Below are 14,942 nucleotides of genomic sequence, written 5' to 3'. Positions count from 1 at the left end.
ACGCACTGCCAGGGAGCCCTTCCCGCCCGGCCCAACAGACTAAGCCCCCAGGCAGTGCCCTGGTGAACAAGGGCTGGCGGGGGGGGGGGGGGGGGGGTCAGTCTTCAAGTTCTAACCAAGGTGAGTGAGCCCGACCCTAGGAGACAGCCAGCTAGCCGTGGGGAACAGCGGCAGGCAGGAGGAAGATGAGGCTGTCTTCCTGTGCTCCCTCCCTCCCTCCCTCCCTCCCTCCCTCCCTCCCTCCCTCCTTTCCTCCCTCTCTCCCTCCAGAGAAGACAGAAGGACCCTGCCCTGTTCCCACGGCTCATGATGGCTCTCTTTAATGAGATAAAGCACAGCCCAACAGCCACAGAGCCTTCAACAGAGGTTTTGTGTATCCGTTAGGCCTCCAGGCACTGACATACCAATCCCCTCCCGACAATATGGAATTAAACTGCCAAATGAGACATATAGATAGTGCTCACAGTTTACCGAAGCCAATATTTAATGGTAAAAATTCTGCTAAACATAAAATGCTGTATACCCTTACTGTATTTGGTCAGAAAGGACATATTACTGCCAAGGAACAGTTAGGGATTTTCACAACAGAGATTTCGAATGCCCTAAAACAGTTCTCTCCATACCACGCGTGTGGCAGGACCAGACGAGCACTTTAGGCTCCAGAGGAGCCTGCAACGCCGCCCGGCAAGGCCTGCAGCTGCGCTCGCTTCCAAAGCAGGAGGGCTCCTCACCCTTTCCGCCAGGATAACACAGACGCCGTCCTTGACTCCTGGCCTCTGCTGTGCGCGCTGTAGCGGGCGCTGAAAGTCCAGGCGAGTCCCTGTCCTCAGAGGACCCCCACCTCTAACAAACACACACCAGAGCCCAGCCTGCAAGCGCCATGGCCGGCGCGCCCGTCACAGGGCGAGGACCCAGCTCCCGGCACCTGAGCGCTCCCTCTCTGTGCTGCCATGTTCTCTCGAAACAATGCTGGGTCTGACCCCTGCTCAGTGCCCACTGAGCCCCGACTTCCTGCTCTTAAGAAGAGCGGACACCTTCCCTCGGAAATCCAAACCACCATGACTGACTCTGCTCTGGCCCTCCTCTCATGCGTTCACTCCTCTGCGCAGGTTCCTCGTCTGCAAGCCCACCCTGCCCTCCACACCTGCCCATCTGGCAACTCATCTGGGCTTTTTGTTTGCTGTGTTAATCCTCACCCGAGGGTATTTTTTCCATTGATTTTTAGAGAGAGGGGGAGGGAAAAAGAGGGAGAGAGAGGGGAAGGAAGGGGGAGGGAGTAACATAGACGTGAGAGACACACATCAATTGTTTGCCTCCCACCACTCCCCGACTGAGGCCAGGGATTGACCTGCATCCCAGTTATGTGCCCTTGACCAAGAATTGAACCCACGACCCTTCGGTGCATGGGCTGATGCTCTAACCACTTAGCACACCAGCCAGGGCTCACCTGGCCTTTAAGGCACTTTTGAACCTTATTCTTGGCTCCCAGGAGAACTGCCCAGTTGAGGGGCTCTGCAGAGCGGGTGCCTGCTGGGTCCTGTGCTGAGGGAGCAGACCGGGCACGCTGGGCCATGGGACCTTCCCCAGCTGCTTTCAGAGCAGTGAGCGCTCACAGCCCCACATGAATGTCAGGACAACGTGCCCCTTGACAATACTCCTACGTACACAAGTAACAATACAGACACACAGCGTCCTTCCCGATCCCGAGCCGTGCTAAAGAAGAGAACATATCTTGTCTCGGTAAGGCCTGGCGTACCTGGTAATGGTTGGTCTGCACCATGTGCTGTGGGCTGGGATAAAATCCTTCACTGGACCGCGGACTAGGATAACCCGGCCTGCTGGGCTGTGGACAAACCAACAGAGCATCACATGAATGGGTGTTTTGATTACTTTGTAAATCATAAATCCTGGTTTTATTGAAAATAATAGAAGAAGGTGTTGCTCTAAAAGAGTTTACTTGGAAAGAATGATAAAAGGAACCAAGACATCTCAGAGGGGTTAGAAATAGTCTTTTCAATAAACGATGCCGGAACAACAGGCATCCACATGTGAGCAAATGAAGCTGGCCCCCTTCCTCACAATATCCACAAAAATCAACTCAAACGGGGTCGTGGTCTAAATGGAAGAGCTAAAGCTATAAAACTCCCAGAAGAAAACAGGACAAATCTGTGGGTTAGGGAATAGTTTTTTGGCTATGACACCAAAAGCTCAAGCAACAAAACGAAATAAATAAATAAATAAACTGGCTTTCATCAAAATTAAAAGCTTTTGTGTTGCAAATGGCAGCATTAGAAAGCATTAGAAAAGTGAAAAGACAACCCACAGAATGGAAGAAAATATTTGCAAGTCGTCTATTTGGTAAGAGTCATACCAATTATAAAGGACAGGTGTTCCAGTTAACAGTGGGCAGAGGACTGGAGTGGCCCGGGACGCCGTGCGATGGCCAATGAGCGCAGACGTGACAAGATGCTCACACCACTCGGCCTCGAGGGAAAGTGATGCTGGACACCCATCCTGCTCGGCCACTCCCTGGTGGGTGGCCGGGGACAGTGAGCAGCAGACTGGCCTCTACTTCCTCACCTATGACATGGGGGTGGCGCTGAGCAACTCGGAAGTCACTCCCAGATCCAAACTGTTGGTGAGACACCTGAACTTCAAGCATTTTAATCCTTGGAACAACCGTGGGTGCCGCTTTTTGGTATTACAGCTAAACTCAGCCGCGGTGGGCGACTGGCCACACGGAACTGGAAACTGTGCCGCCAGCTGTTGCATCACAGCCTCTCCCGCTCATCACTGGGAAACAACGGAGAGCCGAGTACGCGGCTCTTCAGTGTCCACATGTCAAAGTGCCCCCCGCAAACGCCGCTCACTGTGAGCACCACCTGCGCTCAGCAGAGAGGCTAAGAATCGCAAAGCTATCAAGGTGATGGAGATGTTTTTCAGAATTCAAATTTTTGGCTGAAAATGTAAAATTTATCCCTGGCAACCAATGTTATCAGTTGTTTTCCTTGGTGAGACAGTCTTGCTTCTTTCTTTTTTAGAAAATGTCTACCAAACGCACAACTTGAACTGCACGGCACACCTGCCAGCTCTCCCTCCAGGAACCCGGGCTGCCAGGCGCAGCCGCATGGAAACCGCTGCCGGTGACTCTCTGGCCCTGACAGCCTTGTCCAGGGTTTGCCAAGCTCCCTCCTGAAGGGCCAGAGAGTTCATACGCTGACCTTTGGGGCCACACAGTAGCTGGACCACTCAGCTCTGTCTGGACCACTCAGCTCTGTCTGGACCACTCAGCTGTCTGGACCACTCAGCTCTGTCTGCGGCAGTGAAACCAGCATGGACATCGCAAAAGAAGCTGCAATTTGTTCCATTCAAACTTTAATGAATAAAGTCGGGCAGTGGGCGACAGTTGGCTGATGCCTGTCCTAAAGGGCAGAACAATCTCTGATTATGGACAAGAACCTAAAATAGGCACTTTGAAGCACCTCCAAAAATAGTGGATGTTTAAAATGGAAGCAGAACTGGTCTCTACTCTGCAACGAAAGGAAAAAGCCCTGCTCCTCCTGCACCTACGGACCTGGCAGCCAGCTTCCAGAACTCGGCCGAATGAACCCAGTCCACGTCCCACGGGGTGAGATACAGGGAGCTGTCCAGGTGGGAGAGGCCTGGAACTCTGTGAGTTTGGGGTGTGGGGGTGCATTCCTTGGCGCCCATCTGTGGGGCTGAAGACAGTGCTGTGAATGCCCGGCCACAGGGGACACCGCGAGGCTGGCACAGGAGGGAGCCGGCCCGGCGGAGAGCCCGCGGTGAGCTGGGAGACCGCCCGCCCCAGGCCTGGCCTCTGGCAGCTGTCCCGATGTAAGACAGGCACACTGTAGACAACTTGGGGGCCTGAGAGGCTGGGAAGTGGGGCGCACAGCTGTTCTGGGGGGCAAGGAGGGATTTTCTGTTGTTAAACTGGGAGACGGGGAAACGTCCTGGCTCCAACGCGAAGCCACTGCAGTGACTTCCATGGGACAGGCGCCGGCCTCCTGCCTGGCCTTGGGTCTCCATTGTTGAGGAGGGTGCACTGTGGAACCCCCCTCGGGAGGTCTGGGGAACTGTGCCCCTCCCCAGCACGCCGTCAAATGGTCACAGCGCTCGCCGCTGCACACGGAAAGCAGTGCCCGGAGAGCAGCTCTCGGCAGAGGGGAAAGCCGGTGGCATGCACACAGCACTTCGGGTTCACAGATTTCGAAACGTTTTCAAAAAGAAATGAAGTAAAGAATGTCAACGTTTCTTAATATGTTTTTAGCCAATGAAACATCCAATCGCAGGTTATTAACTGCAGAAAAGCCTCCTGCCCATTTACTTTCAGAGGATGGTCTGGACTGGATTGATGGCGACTGAGCCCGTGCGTGAAAATACAGCCTGGCAGAGCCAAAGGGGCACCCCCAGCACAGCTCAGCAGGCCCCGGCGAGGGGTGGGGGGAGAGGGCCCCCCCGCCCCCCCGAGCACCAGAGTCTAGGTGTGAGGGGAGTGGGCAGGCGAGGCCCAAGGATGCTACGTGAGTTCCCTCACCAACACCCCAGCCAGCAGCCGCCAGAAAACCCAACCCAAGCCGAAAGGAGCAGGCGGGCGGGACGGACTCCTGCTGAAACAGAGCAAAACGGAAAGCACTCGGGCCTAGGCTCAGTCCCTCTCCCGCCTTCACTGTGACTTGATGCGAGCGAGCGAGGTCCCTGACGCCAACAGAGGAAAAGCCTCCCCAGGGAGGCTGCTCAGTCTGTGGCTGGGGGAGGGGGAGGGGAGGAAGGGGGAAGGGCGGGAGACCAGAAAGAGCATTTTAAAATCATAGCAAATGAATCTAATCCAAGTGCACCGAGCGCACCAGCAGGAGCAGACAGGAAACCACCGCTGGAGTGAGAGGGTCACTCTTAGAAGCCCCCGTAGGCATGGCTTCCCCTCCAGGCAGCTGCCCACCCCAGAGGCGCAGAGGTCGGGAGGAATGCGAGTTGGGTGGGGGCCGCTGCTACCTTGGGTGGAGCTTCGTCGGAGCCTCCGGAGTCCCAGGAAACCGTGACCTGCCGCCTGGACTCCATCCTCACGCGCTCCTCGTGCTGAGCCTTCTCCTCCTCCAGGATTGTGCTGCAGAGACAACACAGGGGTTAAGGGAGCCGGGCAGCCAGCACACACCAGCCCCACCCGACTGTCTCGAAGCACACGGGCTAACAGTAGATGGCAATCAAGAGTGGGAAAGACGATCAGGTTTCTGACTCTTCACAAAATGACTCAAAAATAGCTGAGTCCAAACTGCAGGCCCAGTTGCAGCCCAGCTATAGGTCAGAGGACAGCTGGGAAGACAAGAAGTGTGGGAGATCAAAGACGCGCCCAGGCGGGATGGATGTGTGTGCCTACATGTGTTTGGAGCAGAGCAGAATTGCCTCGAGCACCCCGGCACCTCACCCACACAGACACGCCCCAGGACAGACTCCTCATGGGAATGTGGGCCCGCGGGGAGTCAGCATGTTACGGGGCAGCTCAGCAATCTGGCATCACCTCCGTCACCGCCGTTTCCTGCTCGCTTTCAGCTACCCAGTACTTCACCCTCAGGAAATACGGCACCAGTGACAGTATGGCAGTGCTTCTGGAAATACCAGCTGCTTTAAGCTGCGAGGTGTGGGTAGCAGTGCTGTAGGCAGGTAGACGGACATGAGCAGAGCAAGGAGGATGGGCCGAGTACAGGTCACCAGGATGGAAAGCCCAGGTGCCTGGCAATGGACAGTCAATTGTAGGGTAGGACCTCAGCCCCAGGGTGACCTTCCTCCCCTAGCAAATCGCTGGTCATGAGGTTTGGACCCCTGACCTTTCCCCCCTCGAGGTAACATCTAGGCCTCACTCGTATTTCAGCTCCAGGCCCAGACAAGCACAAACCCAGCCGGGCTGACGTCAGGACCAGCTGCCCTGGATGGTGACCCTGCCCTGGTGCCGGCCCAGCCATCGGCGGAGCGCAGCCCCGAGAGGAACCCGCTGGAAGCCGCTGCCTCTCTGCCGGGACCTTCCCGGGGGCTGCCCCCACCTCCGCCCTGAAGCCCTGAGGACGGAGGCCCAGTGCTCGCCTCCTGGGAGCACAGCCTGCTGCCCGCCCCTCCCCCAGGCAGTTACCTTAGCGCCTCGCTCCCCAGCCCCCAGGGCCCCCCTTTCCTCCAGAACTTGTGTGCAGAGCCATTTCTCCTGGAGTGACTTCTACCTGCGAGTCACCCAGTAAATGCTCTCTGTGGTCTGGGTCTTGCTCTGAATTCTGTCCCAGCCAGAACCCAAGGCCCGAGGTTGCTGAACCCACCGGTCAGACGCCTGGAGCCGTGCCCCCGCCTACAACAGCAGCACCCTACTTACCACTGCTCGCCTACTCAGGGCCTCGCTGCATCCCACACTCCTCTGTGCCGGCTGTGCGGCGGCCTGATCCTGCTCTCTGCCATCCAGAAGCTACCCAGAAGGCCACCAAGCCAGCCCCTGCCCCCTGCCCATTGCACTCGGGCCCCCGGGTTCAGCGGGCGGCAGGTCTGACTCTTTCGTCCCTACGATGGCAGTCGGCTCTCCTACAAGCCTGCGAGGCTGAGCTCTAGGAATGCAGCCGCCTGGTGGATGCAGGGAGTCCGCGCCCAGAATTACTCATGGAGTGAGGTCACTGCAGCGCTCCCGTTCTACTGTGGGAATGTGCTCGCCGCTCAGACAGACATTCCTGCCTGACAAGCAGCATGCTCTCACCCCGCCAGCTCCCAGCGCGGCCCGGGCAGGAAGCGACAGTCAACAGTGCCCGGCAGCCGACTGTCACCGGTGAGCGTTCTAAGGAAAGGGACTGCTTCCTGTTTCCGTGGGAGATCCCACCTGCTCAAACAGGGTTCTGGTTTCTTCCTGCACCAGCTCGGTCATCATGACCGAGGAAACACATGGCGTCACCCTCAAGGCGGGAGGCGCACGCCGCCAGGCAGCTGGGCCCCGGCGCCCTCACTCTTGGTAAGATGCTCTGTAAACGGGACTGTCCACCTGACTTTCGCTCCCACTAGGCCGATCCTGCCCTCACATGCCCGGATCACCACAGATCCCGGCACCCAGCTCCCTGTGCACTTGGTGGCCAGAGGGTCATGGAGCAGGGGTCCAGCCTGAGACACTGGCCCCAAAGGAGCCACCCTCTCTCAATCACCTGACCCTCAAAATAAATAACGGACCCCGGGAATCAGAATTTCCAAAAACTACAGTTTAAGACAACTGAAAAGTCCACAAAAATCAAGAAAAAAAACCAAGTTAAAAAAATGTCCTTTTTTCAAGTAAGGAAAACCCAAGCAAACTATGAAAAGACCACGTGCGACATGCTCTTTCAGGAGGGGGGCCCCCATTTTAAATAGGCCCCATTGGGAGAAGTTATGGCACGCGGGATGTTTGGTGAAATGGAGTCACTGTGCCCACAAAAACCGCGTAGCTTACGAGAGGTCCCGGCCACAGACCCTCCCCAGCTCGGTCCACCAGTCTCCACCACCTCGCTTCCCCCGCTCTCCGCTCCCGAACGTGCTATCTGAACCCACTGCCAGCCCCTCAGCACCCCGCCCGCCCCCCCCCGCTTGGCCTGTGGGTCTAGTGGGGGGCTCCCCAGCTGTCACTCTCATCGGCTGTGTGGCAGCTGCAGGACAGTCACTTCGATGTCCCTCCACTGAACAGGCCAGCCTCGTCCCCAAGAACGCAGTGACAACCGGGGAGCCAGTTCCCTCAACCTCAGCACTCCATTCTCACACCGAACAGCACGAGACGCCCCTGAGAAACCACGCTTTGTTGCTCAGAGCGGCCAGGAATACACATGACCCACAAAACGCCTGTTTTCACAGTGGAGACGATCCCACCGGTGGACTCGGGGGCTCGCGGAGACATTTCTGAACGCTGAGCAGCTGCTGCCGAAAAACCAGAGCAAGAGCTAGAATGTGCGTGTCAGGAGGTCAGATTTAAACGTCTTTTCCCAAACGTCAGTATTTTTAGTAGCAAGACGTTCTCCTGGGCGCTCGGAGCTGCCTACTGGGAACTGGCACGGCGCCCTCACTCCTTTCCTGGGACGTGGCTCTCAGTCTCAGACTTGCAAGCAGATGAAACAACAAAAGCCAAGACTCACTTAACCATCAGAACAGCCGGCACTGTGTCTGCTTATCCACAGGTCCCACCAGGAAGAGGCCGTGAGGAGAGGGAGTACTCATTCCACGTCCGTCTTATTTTCACTGCCCGGCTTTGACAGAAGTCATCAAAGACCGCGAGGAGGGCCAGGGCCGCCCTGGGCTCGGAGGGCGCTCTGGGGCAGTCTCCGGCCGCAGCACTCCCTCCCTGCGAGGCCTGGTCTCGGGGCCTCGGCGAGCTGGCACGGGGAGGGCTTATTAAATTTCCGTTCTGGAGCAACAAAACATGACTTCACTTCGAAGGCATTTTCATGGAGAGCGAGAAAGTGGTCTCATCGGTTCCTCGTTTCCAGGACTGACACGGACAGTCCCGGCTCTGCGGGCTCCAGGACACAGGGCCGTGCGTGAGGCACCCCGGCCTGGCCTTGCAACCTGCCTCCTCATTCATAAAGGAGGATCCGGTCTGCCCTCTCCACCGCTCGGAGCTCGGACGGAGACGAGCGCGGGAGGAAGAGCCCCACTCCCAAGTGAGCGGGAGTTGCTCCTGCTCGCTCTCCGGCCTGCCTACAGGCTCCCAGGGGCTCCGTGCTTTTATCTGTTTCACTCGGTCGTATTTTCCCCGAGAATCCTACTCTTCTTTGAAACTAAAACCCTACAACAGTTCTTCTCTTAAATGTAATTTGCTTGAATGAGTTTTTTGGTAGAAGACTGGACTGGTCACCTCAACATGTTTTATGGTGACATCACACCATTTGCTGTGGACCCAGGAATCAGCTGGATCCACAGCTCCTCAGGCTAATCTGAAAAATGTCCAGAGAAACAGCAGCAAGAAACGGGAAGGGAAAAGCCAAGAGGGAAATGGCTTGCTTTGGCAAGTTCATGGGAATATCAGTTTTGAAACATGATCTCTTCTAACTGCCAGCACTGCCTCACCACAGAGGAATGGGGCTGACCTTCTAGCACAGCGCGAGGCTGGAGCCGGCGTGAGCCGGGACGGATGGCATGTTTGTAGGGGCTGACCTGGGGGAAGTGCCCCGGCCGGTGTGGCAGCCTCGGCCTCTGCGCCTCTCCCCTTACAGACAGGCCGGGCAGACCGACGTCTCGTTTCACGGATGCACTAAAACCACTGCCTCTCTTTGCTTGTTAGGTATCTAAGACTGTCGGAAATAATGTACGTTTGTTTAATTGTGCTACCCATCTCAAAATTATTAAGAGTGATTTCTACTGAAATCTCCCTTTAAGATGGTGACCTCTTTGTATCTGCCACGTTCGAGCACTCCGATGTGACCACCCTCTTGCAGGCAGGGGCTATGGACATAGGAAGTGGCTGGGGAGCAGGAGAGCCCCCCGGCGGCGAGTCTGGGAAGCTGACATGGGGGCAGGCCGCGGCACAGGGCGGGCCCACATTTCAGAGGCCAGAGCCAGACGCAGGCCCAATCCTGCTGGTGTGAAGAACCAGCGCGTGAGTCACCACAGGAGGGGGAAGTGAGGGGGAATCCCAGGAAGAAGAGAGCCAGGCAGAGGGTTCCTCAAATTCTGAGTATAAATTCTGCCCCAATCTCTAGCTGACCTGAGTCACCCACTTATAAGGCAGGTTCCAAGAAGCCCAGCTAAGGCTAAGAGGACGGAATTAAAATGTGGTGCTGCCCACACCGTGGAGAGAGAGTCTGCCATCTGAGACCAGCTGAGTTAACTACTTGCTAAAACCAACCAACCAACCAACCAACCAGCCAACTAACCAACCAACCAACCAACCAACCAGCCAACTAACCAACCGGCCAACTAACCAAGGTCTTCCAGAAAGGGTGCAGAGCACTGTATGGACTTAAATATAAAGTATTTTTTCCTTAAAAAGACTATTTTACACGTTAAGCGCCAGCCTGTTTTGTCTTCCGGGCGGAAAGTATAGTGTCGGTCACCGGTGACTGACTGGGCGCTTAGTGTTCAGACACAAAATACGTAACCTTATTTTGTGAGGTTCCGAACAAACATGAATGCAACAAACATAGCGCGGGAAGGGCTGCGGCGGGCAGGCTGTCCACACCGTGGCGGACGATGACGAGCTCTCAGTAGGCTGAGAGTGACGCATGGCTCTGTCAGCCTGGGTCACCATGAAAACACAAGCAGACGTGGGGTTCGGAGAAAGGTGGGGTGAGGAGATGAGCTGTTGTTTCACTCCTCTCAGCCCAGGACTCCTCTCCTCCCCGCAGGCGGCAGGGGCATGTGGTTTGTAAGTGACGCGGAGCCTGTGCTTCTCCTGCCTCTCCCCCCGCACCCCCCCCCCCACCTCCCTGTCCCTCTGCACACTGACGGGGCAGGACCACCTCGACCCCATCCCCCACAGCCGAGAGAGGACGGGAGACAGTCACATCTGCTCCTCTCCTCCCTGACGGCTCCGAGGATAGTAACCTGGAGACAGAATTCAGTGGAGGGAACCAGAGGGAGAATGAACGGTGACAGGCAGACAAGTAGGGAAGGAACTGCAGTGGTTGCTGGGAGAGAGGGTTTCACTGTGGGTTCTGGGGACCGGGGCAGAGTGTGACAGTGAAATACAGGCCACAGCTGAGACGTAGCTTCGCCTGGTCAGAGGTCTCTCTACAGGTGAGAAAGCGAGGGGACGCACACAGCGCACGCGACACCCAGAGGGAGGCCCAGTGGCCTCGGAGGCCGGAGGAAGGGGCCGGGGCTGCTGAGTGAAAGGGCAACAGAAATCACAGGCGATGCACGTGAGGTGACCCGGGAAGCCACACAGGGACAAAGGACCGTGTCTTATTAAACGCACGCTTACCCCACTGTACGCCGTAAGTGTCTGTCCACGCAAGCGGGGGACCTCACCCACATGCCACGCACTTCTATATAAAAAAAAAATGTTTTCCCTAAGTGGCAGCCTGACCAATTTTAAAATCATTTTTTGTGAGAATTTTCAGCTAAAAATATTCAAGAATATTGTTTTTATAATATTTATTGCAAATTTATTTTTTAAATTAAATTCAAAATATAGTGGCGTGTGGAGATGGTTTCCGTTTTGGATGTGTGGCAGTTAACTGGTTAATCTCACTAGGAATTTGTTGACTTCACACAGAATCAAATCGTGGCGGTGTACCTATAAGACACACTGGCACAGCTTGGAACACCCATGTGTGGCTGAAACCAGCACGGGTAAGAATCATCCTTAGAGAGAAAATAAACAAATGGGACTACATCGAAACGAAAAGCTTCTGCGCAGTGAAAGAAACCATCAACAAAGCAAGAAAGCCCACTGCATGGGAGAACATATTTGCCAACGTTATCTCCGATAAGGGCTTAATCTCAAAATTGATAGGGAACTCGTACAACTTAACAAAAAGAAGATAAACAAATCCAATCAAAAAATGGGCAAAGGACCTAAATAGCCACTTTTCAAAAGAGGACATACAGAAGGCCTGGACACATATGAACACATGCTCAAAGTCATTCATCATCTGAGATGCAAATCAAAACAACAATGAGGTACCATTTCACACCTGTCAGAATGGCTACCATCAACAAATCAACAAACGACAAGTGCTGGCGAGGATGCAGAGAAAAAGGAACCCTCGTACACTGCTGGTGGAAATGCAGACTGGTGCAGCCACTGTGGAGAGCAGTATGGAGTTTCCTGAAAAAAACTAAAAATGGAACTCCCATTTGACCCAGTGATCCCACTTCTAGGAATATACTCCCAAGAAAACAGAAGCACCAATCAGAAAGGATATATGCACCCCTATGTTCATAGCAGCACAATTCACCATAGCTAAGATTTGGAAACAGCCTAGGTGCCCGTCAGCAGATGAGTGGATTAGAATACGTGGTACATCTACACAATGGAATACTACATCGCTGTAAAAAAGAAGGAATTCTTACCATTTGCAACAGCATGGATGGAACTGGAGAGCATTATGCTAAGCGAAATAAGCCAGTCAGAGAAAGAGAAATATCACATGATCTCACTCATTGGTGGAATATAATGAACATAAACTGATGAACAAAAATAGAACCAGAGACAGAGAAGCATCGAACAGACTGTCCAACTATAAGGAAAGGTGGGGGGTGAGGGGGTAAGAGATCAACCAAAGGTCTTGTATGCACGCATATGAGCATAACCAATGGACACAGAAGGGGGAGTGGGGGTGGCCAGGGAGTGGTCAATGGGGGAAAAAGGAGACTTATGTAATACTTTAAACAATAAAGAATTTAAATAAAGAATCATCCTTAGATGAGAAACAATTAGGACATAATTTGTAGTGGAAACAACTTAAATTTTACATTAAATTCCTATTGAATTTAGATTTACTATTTACTTTTATGACTGGAAGGCGAAGGAGCAAGAACAAAAACAGAGCCTCCAGCCAGGTGGGGCCATGTTCAGATGTGCACCGGGGAACTGAGGCCACTGTAGGGACTACCGAGCCCCAGCAGGACACAGAGAAGGAAACACCGTTATGATGACTTCAGGAGGCGTTTAACTCCACCTCCGAAAGGAATTTTGGAAGCAAATACAAAACCACTTAAAAAAACACACACAGCAAGGAAGTACAAGAAACTTCGAGTCATTAACCAAACATAGAGCTTTAAATTCAGAGTCCACCTTTTAGGAGAAATGAAGACTCGAAAAAGATAAAGGAACTTGTATAAGATGCTGTTCACATATTAACATTTTTAAATCCATGTCTCCGTAAGACATCTATAAAATGTCAGAAAGATAGGTTTGGATTGGGGTATCTGGGCAGTAACAGCTAACACTTTCCAATTCCAATAGCCAATTTTTAGAACGGCTGCTGTCCACTTTTCTGTACCCTACTGTCCCCAGGCCCCTTTGGGGCTTCAGAAAGAGCCTTGTCGTCGCTTCTGCCACCAGAGCAGCTGTGTGCGCCGCGGAGCCGCGGTGATTTCATTTCCCCCTGAGCGCCAGGTGCAGGTGGGCTTTGTGACCCTGCTCTTACAGCCCAAGGTCACGCAGCCTTTAAACTCTAACCTTCACCTTACAGGGCACGGCACTCTCACCTCCACACTCAGGAGTGTTCTCTGAGCTTGTACTTCTGTAGGAGGCGCGCACACCATTTACCCTAAGGTGCACTGGCCTGAACTGGCAGCCTCAGATGAACTGGAAGAGTTGTGCCCTGAGACGCTGTGTACCTTCCCTCGGGTGTGGTACTGAGATGTCATAGGAAAAAACGCTGTACGAGTGAGTCTGTGGCTGCAGCCCTGAGGCCAGCTTTGTTCGATAAAGCAAAGGGAACGTGAGGATGTTAAGTTAAAATAACTAACCCCCCTCCCCCCAAGCTGTAGACGGGCTGGTATCACGCAGACAGGAGGCATCCACAGCCAGTAACTACAGACTGGCCACACGCTGGCATGACACGACTGCCGCTACCTCGCCTCAAGTCACCGCAGGCAGACTGGGCCTCCCTAGCACTTCCGAACCGCTCCCCCACTTCTGGGACGCAGAGGCCACAGCTGTGACAGCGAGACAAACGTCAGGAAGAGAACAAACGTTCTGGAACCAGCACACAGACCAGGTCACCTTTTGAAGTCCTTGGTGGGGCCTCCATGCCTACGCCAGGAATGCTGCCACTCTTTTTGGGGTCTTGTCTGGTTGACACTCAAACAAATGTAAGAAAACCCACTGTGGGAATTCCTTGTAAAGTATGTTTTCCTCCTTTTCCTTTTTAAAAATTATTTTATTTTTAAAATATATTTTTATTGACTTCAAAGAGGAAAGGAGGAGATAGAAACATCAACAACGAGAGAGAATCCTTGATGGGCTGCCTTCTGCACGCCCCCTCTGGGGATGGAGCCCACAACCCTGGCACGTGTCCTGACGAGAATCGAACCGTGACCTCCTGGTTCTCAGGTCGACCACTGAGCCACGCCGGCGGGCTCTTCTTTTTCCTTGTTAACGAACCAACACTAACAGGTGCTCACCCGCCACATCATAAGGTGGAGCACTCAACCTCCAGGCATGTCTCAACCAAGGCGCAGAGCAGAGCCGCCAGCTCGGGCCCTGGGCTCAGGCTGGAACCCAGCCCCGGCCGCGGTCAGCTGCCTGACCCGTCTTGGCACAGAGAACGATGCCGCCGCCTCATCTCCAGGGCTGTGAGGACGAAGAGGAAACCACGTGTCGAGGTCACACACAACGCCGGGCCCACAGAGCGCTCAGTAAACACCAGTTTTCAAGTTCATGACTAGTCCTTAACGGGAGCGGATGGAGACCTGTATCAGTGGACACGCTGCTGGTTCAAAAGGTCTTCCCCAGGCTCAGTGACAGGAGACCCACTCGGAATCCCGGGCCCTTCCAGGCCGATACTTCACCGGCCAGTGTCTTTGGGACAGAAAAGCTCAGGTCATCTGCCTGCACACCACTCAGCTCCTCCGGCCGGCCTCCTGGCGGACACCGCGTGCTGGGGCCAGGAGTGACGGCCCCGGGTTAACACGCTGGGGCTGCAGAACGAGTGTTTGAGTTTGTGGGCGCATCCCCTTTGGAAACTGGCGGCACCTACTGACTAGACTTGTGCACACGGCTGCCTCTTGGGTACACACCGGACTGATACTGTTGAACACGTGCTCACCAAGAGACGCCCATCGTCATGTTCACACAGCAAGAGTCTCAACAGCCCCAAACTGGAAGGACCCAGCAGTGGAGCGGGGAAGCTGTGCCAGCCACCCACGGACACCACAGCCACGCGCATGCAGCACAGCCACCCGGACAGGGACCATCTCAGTGCCACGCTGAGCAAACCCACCAGACAGAAAAGCCCGCACCGAATGCCCACTGACGTGACGCTCAGGCA

The 14,942-nt window shown here is 54.4% G+C and overlaps 1 protein-coding gene across 18 annotated transcripts in view; it reads right to left on the bottom strand.

Annotated features, from left to right (window-relative positions):
• PTK2 (protein tyrosine kinase 2) overlaps window positions 1-14,942 on the bottom strand; it is a gene marked incomplete at its 3' end in the record, with an annotated part of 114,915 nt that overhangs the window by 18,534 nt on the left and 81,439 nt on the right. For 17 of the 18 annotated variants that reach the window (XM_079795830.1, XM_079795843.1, XM_079795840.1 and 14 more), the window contains 2 exons: window positions 5,014-5,125; window positions 1,757-1,843 (listed from right to left, as the gene is read on the bottom strand). In XM_079795830.1, the coding sequence (XP_079651956.1) occupies window positions 1,757-1,843; window positions 5,014-5,125 (199 nt within the window). Of the gene's footprint in view, window positions 1-1,756; window positions 1,844-5,013; window positions 5,126-6,373; window positions 10,412-14,942 lie in introns of those variants that run through there. The other variant, XM_079795832.1, reaches the window with a different exon arrangement.

The sequence above is a fragment of the Cnephaeus nilssonii genome, assembly GCF_951640355.1.
Source record: "Cnephaeus nilssonii genome assembly, chromosome: 18".
In the NCBI taxonomy this organism is placed as follows: Eukaryota; Metazoa; Chordata; class Mammalia; order Chiroptera; family Vespertilionidae; genus Cnephaeus; species Cnephaeus nilssonii.
The sequence above is the reverse complement of the archived record's forward strand: the minus strand, read 5'-3'. Positions and strand labels throughout refer to the sequence as shown.